Source organism: Hydra vulgaris, chromosome 14, assembly GCF_038396675.1.
Source record: "Hydra vulgaris chromosome 14, alternate assembly HydraT2T_AEP".
Classification (NCBI taxonomy): domain Eukaryota; kingdom Metazoa; phylum Cnidaria; class Hydrozoa; order Anthoathecata; family Hydridae; genus Hydra; species Hydra vulgaris.
Genome location: NC_088933.1, coordinates 19,579,500 through 19,594,580, shown reverse-complemented (window position 1 = coordinate 19,594,580; position 15,081 = coordinate 19,579,500). Strand labels below are relative to the sequence as shown.

The window sequence follows — 15,081 nt, the reverse complement described above, 5'->3', positions numbered from 1 at the left end:
TCTTCAGAAACTTTTGACAATGATACTAATGACTGTGATTAAACTGTTGAGCCTCCTGCTAAAGCAAGAAAAACTAAACCATATTCCACTACAAAAACTGCTCTTCAAATAGTAAAACAGACTAATCTAAGTTCCTTTAAGTCAGCAAAATTTTGCAAACAACTATAAGACCATGGTATTGACATCTCTACACCAACTCAACCTGCCATTTATAAGGCATATGTCAGAGAATCACAGAAAATGCTGCAGAACTTTGAAAAAACCCTTAAAATGACAATTGGGCTTTGGTAAGAAACTTAACAACCAAGAAATGCAAGTTGTTGTTTTAAAAAACCAGAACCATGAAGTTCGCTTAGCTACTTTGACTCTTAGTGATAGGAAAATGTTAACAATTTTTAATGGAATAACTGAGTTATTAGACCAATATCAATTATGGGAAAGCATTAAAGTTATAATATGTGATACCACAAGTGTCAATACTGGAGTAAGAAATGGAATTGTTGTAATGATCCAACAGAAATTTAAAGAAAAAGACATTCCTATACCTCAGTATATAGGATGTCAACATCATGTGCTTAGTCTTAAAGCATTCAATGGACCAAATTCTTGATCAGTAACAACTATACAAATTTAAAAACTGACTTCCAACAAAGTGATGTAAATATAAAAGTTAAAATAACACAATGATATGCAGCTTTTATACAAATTGGGAAATGCATACCGATATTATCAAGAACATGGTATATTTCCCTTTATTACCTTTAAACATTACCTAATATAAGTAATGCAAGATGGAACTCTAGAGCAATATATGCCTTACTTGCTTTTGTATTGCTTCCAGAAAAATGTGAAATGCTATGTGAAATTTGTGAATTGATTTGTGGAGCTTGGTTTGATGTTTGGTTCAGTGACCATTTTTATAAAGAAGACAGTTATAAAAAATTGGACAACAGTTTAAAGAAACACAAAAAAGCGCACACCATTTTTAGGAATAAAGACAATACAGCAATTGATATGAAAAGAAGTAACATTTATGCCGAAAAAGCAATTAAAATCATGCTATACAAATACAGTGTAAATGTGAAATAAAAAACAGTGTTTATTTTATCAAACAAGTGATTGTTATGTGTTACATTCAGCTACTTTCTTGTGTTGTGATAAATATTATTAACTCATTAGTATAATTTTATTCAATTATACTAAATTGCGAAATTTCGAAAATAGTTTTTCTATTTACTGGGGGAGGTTTTTGAAATAAAATCATTAATGTATGTCATTTTTATGGTTTTTATTAAAAAACTCATCTTGTAGTACCATGGCCATATAAGGTTGTAAAAATGTTATAACCGTATTATACAGTCCTTAAAACTGAACATTCAAGTTTAAAATTGGGAAATCTAAATTTTACAGTCTTATGTTAAGCTGTTTTACAATTTTTTAGATCAAAAGATCTGCAAACACTAGAGTCAATTTTTCATGTTAATTTTTTAGATCAAAATAAAATTACAAGCACCAAAAAACTTTCAAAATGACATTAAAAATGAAACAAAAAATAGAATATATGTATGCATCAACTATATGGTTTTTTTTTAAGCTCATTTAATTAGAATAAAATGAGAGTTTAAGGCTTTACCTGTTGTGTAAAAAGTTTAAATTAGTTGATCTTTGGTATTTATGGTTGTTCTTTTGTATTTGGTTTTTTTGGTTCAAAACCTTAAAATTTGAAATATCTATTCAAATAGCTTATTACTTTAATAATCAGCACATTATGCATGTGAGCACATCATTTATACCATAATAATAAGATGATGAACTTGTTTTGTCAACAAAAAACACTGTGTTCAATTCCTGTACCACATCTCTGATAGCACCAGGCTCAACTTGTTTTTCTGCATAGCATTTTGGAGCTATAGGGGTGAAAAAAGACAGTAAAAAAAGACAGTAAAAAAAAAAAAAGGAAAAAAAGTAAAAGCCTTCCTTTACTGCAGTGGCTTCTTAGTTTTGAAAAGGTGAATAAAGTTAAAAAAACATGTGAAAGATATTTACTAATTTATATTGATATTTAAAAAAATGTTGTGTTAATGGTGTATAAAACTTGTATATTTAGTTACTCATGGGTGTATAATTGGTTTAGTTACACTTTTTCATGAAGATGGTACTGAAGCTCTTAGGTATTATTATTTATTAGATGTTTATATAAAATTTTGCGTAAATATTAAATATCAATATTATTTGGTTTAATAATTTTTGCGTAAATATTATTATCAATATTATTAGGTTTAAAATTAGGGTTAAAGATTAATCAAAGAGTATTAGGTAAAAAAATTAAGAATTGATATTTAAAGTATTCTGGTAATACTAGTGTTGTGGGTAGTGTGCCTGGAATAGTAAAGCTGTGGATAGATTGCTTGGAGTAGTATTGCTGTGAATAGAGTATGTGAAGTAGTATTGATGTGGCTAGAGTGCTTGAAGTATTATTGCTGTGGATAGAGCGTTTGGAGTAGCATTGCTGTGGATAGAGTGTTTAGAGTAGTGTTGCTGTAGATAAAGTGTTTGGAGTAGTATTGCTGTGGATAGAGTGCCTGTAATAGTATTGATGCGGCTAGACTGCTTGGAGTTATTATTGTTGTAGCTGCGTTTGGAGTGGTGTTACAGTAAAAGTTGTCAATTGATGTATGCTTAGTAATAGTATATAGTTTAAATTAAAGTTTTTTTTAAGTTCAATTTTTCATGCAGTTGAATTACAAGGAACTGTCCTGCAAGTTAATTATTAGCTATTACATGGAACTGTTCTTCTAGTTCATTTTTAGCTATCAAAAATGTCTTTTAGTAAGGTCAGCATCATCTAAACAACTTGTTGATAGAAAGCTAAATTTGTGATGTTAAGAAAATGGTAGGACAACTAGGTTTGTGATAACTTTGAAAAATAAAAAATCAGGTAATCTTTGAAAATAATAGAAAAAGTATTGTTATATATTGTATAAAATGAAATGTATTACTTTTTTAATTCAGTTCTACGGAAGAAACACCAAAAGGAATTCTCTCCATGTTTTTGGTATACTCATTTGTTTAACTAATTTTTTATTTCTTTGAAGCTTACAATAACATTGCTGAGTTAAATAGTCATTTTAGAGTTTAATAATATTGTATAGAGGTTACTCAACAAACTCAATATTGTTTAGGGGTTACTTAATAAATTTGGCATTATTTAGAGGTTACTAATAAATTTATTATTTATAGATTGTTTAACAAACTTGGTGCTATTTAGCAGTTTCTCAAGGCTCTTAGTACTGTTTTCATAAATTCGTACCTCTGCATGAGATTAGATATTGATGTTCTTCCACAGTTTGTAAAAAATGTTACTAATCGTAACCTTTTTTCAAGATTTTTGTGAAAATCTAATATAAGTTATTTAATTCTTATAAATTTATAGCTTCTATAGAATTAAGAATGGTATTCAACTATTTTTGATTAGTTGCTCTAAATAAATACCTTTTTAATCATCAAATTCATTTTTTGTTGACATTTTAAAGAAAAGTTATCTAAATTCATCAATTTTTTTACTTTTCACTGTTGGTTTTTTTCTTTAGTTTTGTTATGAACAGATCCTCAGTTACCATAAAATTTTAGAATGGATTTTATAGAATATTTGTCTAATATTTTAATGTTTTTTTCTGTTTGCTAATAATTAGATAATGATATTGATGAATTAAAATCAATTTCAATATTGGGACTTGGAGATATGCTTAAAACTCTGAAAAAACTATTTTTTATCTGTTTTTTTAACTTTTTAATTAAAAAAATCAACAACCAAAAGCTTTTTAATTAAAAAAATCAACTTTTTTTGTAACATTTTTGATTATGTTATAACCTGATATTTTCAAAAAATAACTTTACAATTTTTGTCTTTGCAGCTTTGATCATATGTGTAGCTTTGATTATAGGTGTAGCTTTGATCATAGGTGTAGCTTTGATCATAGGTGTAGCTTTGGTTATAGGTGTAGCTTTGATCATAGGTGTAGCTTTGATCATAGGTGTAGCTCTGGTTATAGGTGTAGCTTTGATCATAGGTGTAGCTTGAATTAGTTTTAAGTTTCTTTTTTTTAATTCACTTTTAAAAGATTTAATTGTAGGTCAAAGGCAATGAACTTATTTTTAATTACAGGATTAACTGTGCGAAATATTAAAATATTGCTAATGACACCCAGCATATGAAATATTAAAAGATATTGTTAATGAGCATATGAAACCTATTGGTGTTCTTTTCTAAAACTTAACAACATGAGTTATAACTCATAGTTTTTAGTTTTTAAACTTAGTAAAAAAAGAAATAAATAAAAAGTAAAAACAGAAGAACTAAATGTTGAAATACTAAAAAAATGTGGGTTTGAGCTTTCTTGAACATAAACTGAGTAAAACTTAAGTGTTGAGATTTTCTTCAAAATTTTTAAAAAAAGAACCAGATAATAATCAAGAGCAATAAAAAATTTTTTTTTTAACTTATTTATTGCTTTCTTTGATACATATGCAAAAATGACAAAGAATATTTAGAAATGAGAGAGAATATAAAGAAATGACAGAATATATAGAAATCAATAAAAGTAAATGTAGTTTTTAATATTTTTATTTGTTATAACTTTAGGATGAAAAAAATGTTCTACCACAAGATTTATGGCAGCTGTGCCAGTTTTTGCAGGTGATCAAATAATAATTTATAAGATAATAAATGTCATTCATTAGTTTTCTAGAAATTATTTAAGTATTATGTTTAATAGTCAAATAATAGCCCGTGACATGATTATTGCTGTAGTCTGTAGTAATGTTAGCAAAGTCAATTAGTGTAAAAGTCTTTTGTGTATACAAGTTGTTTGTTTAGTGGTATCCATTTAACTTTAGTGTATACAAGTTGTTTGTTTAGTGTTATCCATTTAACTTTAGTGCATACAAGTTGTTTGTTTAATGTTATCCATTTAACTTTAGTGTATACAAGTTGTTTGTTTAGTGTTATCCATTTAACTTTAGTGTATACAAGTTGTTTGTTTAGTGCTATCCATTTAGTTTTATAAATCTTTTAGAAAAGAATGAAATAAATCAAACTTATTTTTTTGATTAAAAAATAAATTCTAAACAGACTCTAGAGTTGTTGTAGTTGGTCTTATAAACTATAAATTGTATTTAACTATATTGATGTTATTTTTCATATGATAAAATGTTTATGTTTTGTTCATTGGTGGTTTAATTGCACAACTGTTGAAGTATGGTATATAACTAAAGTTTTCTAATCAAATAATTATGCCACTAAAAGTAATACTGCTTGTGTAATATTGTGTTTTAACTCAAGCAAAACAAACTCTTTAGTTCACAGCATTATATAGAATCTTTCTAATATAATAATTTTATTATATTAGAAAGATTCTATATTTTGTATATTTATTTTATGTTTAATTTTAATTTTTTTAAAAGGATGCAGTGTATCGTGAACAACAGCTGGAGTCTAAACTTTCAACTCTGCAGCAACTAATTGTAGAATCTCACTCTACTTCCCATGATGCTTTTCAGGTGATTTGAATATTTTTCTAACAAATCTAAACGACTTTCCTGTTTTTAATTTTATTTATGTTTATAATATATTTATATTATATATTTATTTAGTATGTTTATATTCTTTTTAGTTCTATTCATATATTATAATAACTTTTCACTTGTAGTTCTAAGATGAAACTAGTAATGATAAAATTTAGAAAGTTAAGAAAATTTCTCCAGACTGAATTTATATTTTTATAAATTCAGTAATGCGTTTAATTTTATAATTGCAAACAAAAATTCTGCAAAATTTAAAACTTTCTCTTATAGTTAGATTTCGTTTAATACTAAATTATATTTAGTCAATGTTAAATTTTTTTTAATAACAAATTTGTATTTGCGGATGGTAAAGTTTATAACTATGAATGAACTTAACTAACTTAAAAATAATAGCATTCTTACATCTAATATACAGCACTCGCAATCAGGGTTGGCATTTGGCAATGATGACCTAACTGTCGACCTAAAAGTTTTTGAGGTCAACAAAAAATTGTCGACTTGTTTTTATGTTTTATGGTAAAATCTTTGCGTCAAATTTTTTTGACACAAAAGTTTGGCAATAAATTGCCAACCCTTTTTTTTGCCTAATTACGAAAGGCTGAATATACTTAGTAACTATTCTTGATTTTCTTTTTTTAAATTTTATTTTTATATTATTTCATTTTTTTCTACGTTTAACTTAAATGTTATATATCAATTCCATTTCAAAATTATGTTTCTTGAATCTATTATATTTATTTGATGTAGTACTTTCAGTTGCTTTTTGCCTTAAGAAAAGTATTTTAGAGATGTATAGTTTGTTAAATTTTAAAGTCAATTCTTTTATTCTTTTATGGAAATTCAAGCTTGTTCAACTTGCCATGATTTCCATTATATTTGCATACCTTCTCTAAACACTTTTATTTGAGTGACAGGATTTGTCCGTAATTGAAAGTTGTAAATACTTTATTTTATGTCATCTTTTCTACAGTATATTTTACTACATTTTTGTTGGTTCTATTAACAATTTTAATTCTCTATTAAATATATTCCTTTTTTTTTTATTTTTATTTTTTTGCTTATTTTTATTTTCTCCAAGTTTTAAAAAAATTAAACAAGCAAAAATTTTATGTAATTCTAATTTTAACTTATTTTTTTTTAATTAAAGGTTTATTTCATGTCTGAACACATATACATGCGTAGTATGCATATGAATCAAAATTCCAAAAAAGACTGATTTTGATAGTCACAAAACTTTTGTTTATTCATCTTCTTTGTTGTCCAAGAAAAAATTGATCTAAAAATGTTTTAAAAATCTTGAGAGACTTATAGACCAGTTAGAGGGGAAAAAAAATCAAATATTTAGGGAACAGAAAATTCCCCAAATGTTTTATTTTTAGTTTTGATTAAACCTGTAGTCCTTATCTTAAATGGCAGCAAGGACCATTGCCATGACCAAAAATTATATGTTCCAAGACTTTAAATCCCATGACATCGTTTCTCAATACAGTGTCTCAATATTTTTAGAGCTCCTGGACATCAGAAACCTGCAACAAATAGCAATGCAAATCAGAAGTCCTTTCTTAATACTGCCTCTCTCTCTCTCTCTCTCTCTCTCTATAAATATATATATATATATATTTATATTTATATATGTATATATATATATATATATATATATATATATATATATGTATATATATATATATATATGTATATATATATATATATATATATATATATATATATATATATATATATATATATACATATATATACATATATATATATATATAAATATTGATTGGTTGTTTATGTATTAAATCATATCAAAATATATATATATATATATATATATATATATATATATATATCAAAGTATCTATATATCTATATATATATCAAAAAATATATATATATATATATCAAAATATATATATATAAATATTGATTGGTTGTTTATGTATTAAATCATATCAAAATATATATATATATATATATATATATATATACATATCAAAAAAAAAATATATATATATATATACATATATATACATATATATATATATATAAATATTGATTGGTTGTTTATGTATTAAATCATATCAAAATATATATATATATATATATACATATCAAAAAAAAAAAATATATATATATATATATATATATATATACATATATATACATATATATATATATATAAATATTGATTGGTTGTTTATGTATTAAATCATATCAATATATATATATATATATACATATCAAAATATATATATATATATATATATATATATATATATATATATATATATATATATATATATATACATATATATACATATATATATATATATATAAATATTGATTGGTTGTTTATGTATTAAATCATATCAAAATAATACAAAAACTCTCGAACGTAAAACAGTGCTCAATGTTACTATAATAGAGCAATAAATATTTAAATTTTGTTAAAATAAAAAATAACATTACTTAAAGTTTCGTGCCATACACGGTAATCATCAACTATAAATTGAATAGAAAAACACGTTAGAAAAAACCGTTTAAAAACAAACTCTTTTACAAATGAATTAAAAATTACGTTAGAATGTCTTCTAACGTAATAAAAGATGTAACTATTTAGTCTCCAGTATCAAAAGAGGATAGTAGAAATTTGTTGATATGTCGATGCAGATAATATTTTTTTTTTTTATTCAGCAGGCTGTTTTCTTTGTGATATTAAATTTTTAATTCATTTGTATAAGAGTTTGTTTTTAAACGGTTTTATTTTTAATGTAGTTTATAGCTGATGATTGCCACGAAACTTTAAGTACTATTAATAATTTAAATATATATATATATATATATGTAAATATATATCAACCCTCGGAATTAGGAAAAATGAGGTCGGTAATAATTTGCCGACCTCAATCTTTTTGAGTTCCCTCGATTCCGAGGGTTGATATATATATATATATATATATATATATATATCAGGGCTTGTGATGAAGAAAATCGTCAAGCGTGTCATATCGCGCTCGTAAAATTAGAATATGTTTTCATCAAGCGTGATTATGTGCGCTCGAGATAATGTCAGCGAGCGCGATCTTGAAAATTGCCGAAGGCAATGCTCATAAAAAGCTTTTTATTTTTTATATCTTTTTTTATTTGTTACATAATTCTTTCGTCAAAAAATGTTTGAATTAGTATCACACTCATGAAACTACTTCAACGAAGTAGATTTTTATACTTCCAAAGTTCTTGTATATTGTCAGATCGCGATTTTATTTTTAACTATTTATGTTATAAAAAAATAATATCAAACAAAAATGCAACTCCTGATTGATTTAGTATTGAAGTATAATTTAGTGACTTAGTTTAGCTTCATTGTTTTAATATATGTATTTTAAAATGTTGCGCTGTAAACTTAATTAACTGTTATTGATTTTTATATTTCTTGATATTTTTTATTTAAATTAATTATTTAATTTTTTTCATATAATTAATAATAGTTCAAATAAATAATAGTTAATAAAAAACCTATAATATGAACAAAAACTAATTTTAAAAATTACTATATTATTAATATTTATTTTTATTATAAACGATGTGTGGAATATTACAAACAATAAATCAAATAAATCTTAATTGATATTTTCACAAGATTAAAAATACTCTGCAGTTTCAATTTTCTTATAATGGTTTTCTAATTTTCTATTCTTATTTTATTTGCGCATTTTTGTATTCACATTGTGTTTCCACGTGCACATTCCATTATTGAAATTAGTGACTATTAACAACTTTAAACTGCTCATTCATTACGTTAGTGCAAAAGAGAACGAGGTTGTGCTTTTTATATTTTATATCAGTGCTTTGATAACAGAATATCTTTAATAAAAAATCTTTTTTAAATATTTTATGAAAATAAAAAAATAATCCCAAACTATTGGACGAGCGTTATTTTATACGCTCGTTATAAGCTGAACGAGCGTTGTTTATCGCGCTTAGAACGTTTGAAAATACTATTGACGTGCGCGTTCTACGATCGGAGTGTGATCGTGCTCACTTCATCACAAGCCCTGATATATGTGTATATATATATATATATATATATATATATATATATATATATATATAAATATATATATATATATATATATATATATATATATATATATATATATATATATATATATATATATATATATATATATAGATATGGATGTAGATATAAATTTATTTATTTATAAAGGGTTTCATAAAAGAAGACAAACTTTTATCTCGTCTTGAAACTCTTGAAAACCAGCTTGAAATAGCCACAAAAGTAAGTCTTTTTGATTTAATGTTTGTGTTTTATATATATATGCATATATATATATGCATATATATATACATATACATATATATGTATATATATATGTATATGTATATATATATATGTATGTATATACATACATATATATGTATATATATATGTATGTATATTTTATTTATGTATATATGTGTGTATGTTTGTGTATGAATGTATTATGTGTGTTTTTGTGTTAATTTTGAATCTAACTTTTACTTTAGGATATAACAAATGATGAGGCAGTTCAAAAATTAGTTGAATATCAAGAAGAAAAGTTGCATTATGAGACTACTACAAAGGTTTTTTTGTCAAAAAAAAAAAATTTTAAGGTTTTTTGCTGTTGTTGCTCCTTACATTTTTATTTTTTTTAAGGAAAATCTGCAATCAATACTGGTTGAAAAAGCTGAGACCTTATCAAAACTTGCTGATACAGAAGTATGTACTTTTGTTTTAAAGTTTGAAATATCTAAAATCTTTTTGATTACTTATTCATAACAGCGCATTTATAAAAGCATAAAAAATTCCAATTTAACCCCGGTTGTCATAATTAAACATAATTCAACATAAAGATTTTTTGCTTTAAACTCCCACTCTTATAAAGAAAGGTTTTTGTATTAACAATATTGATAAAAAAAAGTTAATATATTAATGAAATCAGTAATTTTAAAGTTTAATCTTGATACAATAAAAGGATATTTGGTAGCAGTAGAGTGCTTGCCTCATAAGCAAGAAGTTCCGAGTTCGATCCCCACCATTTTCCTGGTAGTGCCAGGCTCAACTTATTTCTCTGCACAGCGACCTTGTTCATCATGTTTCAGAGTTATGGAGTTGAGAGAGGGTTGTAACCACAATTATAATAACCTCCTTAACTGTAGTTATAGCTTTCTCGGCCTAGGAGAGGTGAATTAACATTAAAAATAAAATAAAATGATAGTTTCCTGATAACTTGATCTTCCAGTAACTTTTTTGAAATTACTGTTACTTCCAGTAACAGTAATTTCAAATTTCTGTTGAACCCTCATTAATTTCTTATAAAAATCATTTGATAACTTGAAGCTTATATTTTCCAGTGTCATGTTTCAAATTTAGATTATTTGGGCTTTTGAATTTTTTATGCCTTTTTAGGCTTTTAGGTTTTTTATGTTAGGAGTAGAAAATGAATAGAAATAGTAGATACAGGAAACATATACAAAGTTTGCATATGAGAAGTAGTAGGTAGCGTTTGTCATAACTATCTATCACATCCAACTATCAATAATCTAAAATCTATAAAGTTTTCGTCACTGAATTTAAATAACTATTAGAGGCAAATTAAACAATTGAGATCGAACAATGAAAATAAATGGTTCTTTTTTACAAAAATAAAAAATTGTTAACTTTTTTTTTTAACATCTTTACTTCCAACAAGGCTGCAAGCAACCCAGGGTTGGCACCCAAAAATCCACCCAAAAACCCAAGTGCAAAAACCCACCAAAAACCCAACTAATTGGGTTTTTGGTCTTAAATTTTTATTTATAATTTTTTATTCATAAATTAACTTCCATTTGCCTTCAAGATTTGATGCTGCTCAACAATTATTCTAAAAGTAAGAAGTTTAATGAGTCATAAATGAAAATTTATTTTATTTGGAGCAGTAATTTGAATTTATTTTAAATAATAAAAAGTCAAACTTAAAGATTTAAAACAAAGTTATCTAACAATTTAAAACAAAGTTATCAACAATCAGCATTTGTGCATCTTGACCTTAATATATGTGAATTTGTACAAGCATTTTTGCTTTTTCTCTATCTAAATGATTCCTAATATTGCTCCAAAAAATGGCAAAGGAAAAATATTTTAATGAATTTAAATTTGAATAATTAATTTAAATGCATAGTAGTCTATCTGGACAAGTGTGCAACTGTCATAAAAATCTTGCAAAATTTGCAATTGAAAACTTTCCTTCATTTCTATAATTCTCCACCAATTTGTTCCTGATTTTGTGCTTTTTTATCATTGAACACAATGTTGAGAAAGTTATAAAGAGTAGTAAAATTAAACAAAAATTTTACATCTGTATTTATTTAACTTTGATCAGATGCGAGTTTTTAATTTTTTTACAATTTTATAGTTACCTTTTCAGGGTTGGCAAAAACCTGGGGTTTTTACCCTGAAGCAACCGCTATTATAGATGGAAGTTACTGAAAGAGAAAATATAAAATTTATAAAGCAAGATAATGGGTTAACATATGACTTAAAAGATTGCAAATTATATGAATCAAGAAAACAAGATGAAGGAAACGAGTTCCATAAGACTGATGCTTGAGGAAAAAAACTATACATATAAGAATTTTGGGAGCACTTAGGAAGAGTCACATTAAAATGATGAGACTTGATTTGAATGATGAGTAGAAGACGTGAGATCCTTTTCAATCTCAAATGCCCCCTCCAAGCAATCAGCGAGTGTTGGCTTCTTATCATGACAAGAATAAATGGTAGTATAAACTTTATCAAAGGCTTTAGAAATGTCAAGAGCGATAGCCTTAACCTCTCCACATCTATCTAATGCACGATAAAACCTATCAGTTATTACTGTTAACAAATTAGCAGTAAAACGAGAAGATCGAAATCCAAATTGATGATCAGAAAGTTATTAGATTCAAGATGAGAGATTAAGTGATTGTTAATTAAAGATTCAAAAACCTTGCTTATGATAGTAAGAAAGCTAATGGGACAGTAGTAGGACTAGTCAGATCGCTCTCCAGAATTTTTAAAAATAGGATAATAGATGCCATTTTCCAGCAGGCTGGAAAACAAGACTCTGATAAGCACTTGTTAAGTTTTAAAATTTAAGGTGACAGCTCCAGAGAACACTTCTACAAGACTATAACAGGTATGTTGTCCGGACCACAAGTTGTAGATGAGTCTAAGCAGGAAATCACTCTAGATACAGAAGCTGAAGTGATATAAAAGTCAAGCAATGGATTAACCTGTTTTGTGGCTATATCAGGTAGAATGTGACTAGTGGAATCAAGAGATGATATTGATGTGAATGGTTACAATCGGAATAGACAGCAGCACAATAAGAGGAAAACAATGAAGAAGAGTGACACTTGACTTGGAATCATTCAGAGGGAATAAAAGATTTCATGCCAGCCTGAATCCAAGAGGTTGCGTTAGAAGCACATTGATCAGCAGGAAGACAAAAGATTTTTACAAAATTTACCATCACAAAGCAAATCGTGGAGAGATTCCTAGTCAGCTTTAAGGTAGTTGTAAGAAGTACAATGATAGGGGGTTCTGATGATAAAGAAAAATGAGATAATAGTTTTAAAGAGATTAAATTGTGATCAGAAGCACCTTAGGATAAATGTCGAGAAATTGAGCACTTACTAGGTTCATATTAGTTTTTAGAAAAATTTTACTAGACATAAGTCAAATGATTTGGATTGCCTGGAAAGCAAGTTGGATAGTTGACGAATCTTAACGCTTGTGGTCGTGGACTTTAACAAACCAAGTCATTCACTAATAACAACAGTATTGTCATAAAATTGAGTTTTTGAGCTGACTTTCATTAGGAAACTTTGCAATGAGTTGCCTAGTCATAAAAACAGAGACACAAGCAAAACTCATGCATTAAGTCAAGAAGATCCAGCATTCAACATCTTAAACTAGAAACAATGTATTATAAATACATCTGTGCCAGCCTAATAGATGAAGAAGGAGTACAAAGTTGGTACTAAGACTTAAAGGGTAAACAGATAGAATTTGTTTACCCCTTAAATCTTTGTCTAGAAGGCCTTCTACAAGACAGTAGCCATATGCATTTAACATCTGCATAAGATTAGTATTTTAATGAGGCACTCTTTCTAGCCTAACTTAATGAAAACACCCCCTTAGACAGGGGGTGTTTTAAATCAGAGTTGGCTTAAACTGTTAATTAAATAATAAAATAATAAGTAATGAAAATAATCAACATTTAAAAAACTATGTGTTGGATAAACAAAGCTGACTTTTTTTGAACAATGTTAATAAATGGTTGTTTTTTTTTACGAAAAACAAAAATTAACTGAAAACCATATCTTGTTGCAATATATAATAAAATACCTAGTAATAAAAATAGATAACATTTAAAAAAATTTGTGTTACAGAATGAATTATTGTTAATTTTTTTAACATAATTAATTTCGACGTTTTAACATTTTGCGTTTTTGTGTGCCAAAGCTGATGATGCAATTGATAAATTAGCAAAAAAAAGTTTTATAATATAAAGTTTTCATGTTAACATTATTCTAAATAAAGAGTTAGCTTTTAAATTTTGAAATTAAAAAATTATCAAACATAGCCCACTTTTATAAGAGTAACTTAAAATTTTGTCTCTAAATGTTTTTATGGAGAATATTGTATAATAAAGTTTTTTGTTAACCTTTCCGTTTATATTCTCTATACACATTATGTTTAAGGACTATAGAAATCTAGCATTTTAGAAATTATTTTAGCGAATATTGAAGAATACTGAAGAAGAGTGCACTCACCTTAAAATGGTTCAACATAATTTACAAAAAGAACTTCAGCAGCTAATTGAAGTGCACAAGCTGGTTTGTTTAAATGCTTTTTTACTATATATTACAGAGAGTATATATATATATATATATATATATATATATATATATATATATATATATATATATATATATATATATATATATATATATATATATATATATATATATATATATATATATATATATATATATATATATAAATTTAGTTAAATAAATAGTCACTGTAAATAATGTGTTTTCAGTTTTATATATAAATTTCATCATACTATTAATATGTCATTAAAAATATATATAATTTATAAAAAAAAATTATATATATAAAATATATATATATAATTTTTTTTAACAGCAAAGTAATGAACTGACTGATTTAAAGTTGTTGACTGCAAAAGATGAAGAAAAGTTGAGCCAAGTAATTAAATATTCTCTAAAATAAAATACACAGTGAATTGAATTTTTTATACACATGCATCTACACAGATTAGGGTATGTCTTTGTTTTATGTAAAATTTGTTTATTTGTTTTGCAATAGTGTGGGAAAGTTGTCTCAACATACCATGAGCATTATGTAATTTATTGAGCTTTAAATGAATGATCTCTTACACAAACTCATATATCACAAAT

General features: G+C 25.7%; 1 protein-coding gene across 3 annotated transcripts in view; it reads left to right on the top strand.

Moving 5' to 3' along the window:
- The window catches only part of LOC100197477 (sarcolemmal membrane-associated protein), a 62,090-nt gene that overhangs the window by 3,838 nt on the left and 43,171 nt on the right, over window positions 1–15,081 (top strand). For all 3 annotated transcript variants that reach the window (XM_065817369.1, XM_065817368.1, XM_065817370.1), the window contains 9 exons: window positions 2,108–2,171; window positions 3,013–3,055; window positions 4,643–4,696; window positions 5,464–5,559; window positions 9,815–9,886; window positions 10,135–10,212; window positions 10,286–10,348; window positions 14,392–14,490; window positions 14,807–14,869. In XM_065817369.1, the coding sequence (XP_065673441.1) occupies window positions 2,108–2,171; window positions 3,013–3,055; window positions 4,643–4,696; window positions 5,464–5,559; window positions 9,815–9,886; window positions 10,135–10,212; window positions 10,286–10,348; window positions 14,392–14,490; window positions 14,807–14,869 (632 nt within the window). The remainder of the gene's footprint in view (window positions 1–2,107; window positions 2,172–3,012; window positions 3,056–4,642; window positions 4,697–5,463; window positions 5,560–9,814; window positions 9,887–10,134; window positions 10,213–10,285; window positions 10,349–14,391; window positions 14,491–14,806; window positions 14,870–15,081) is intronic.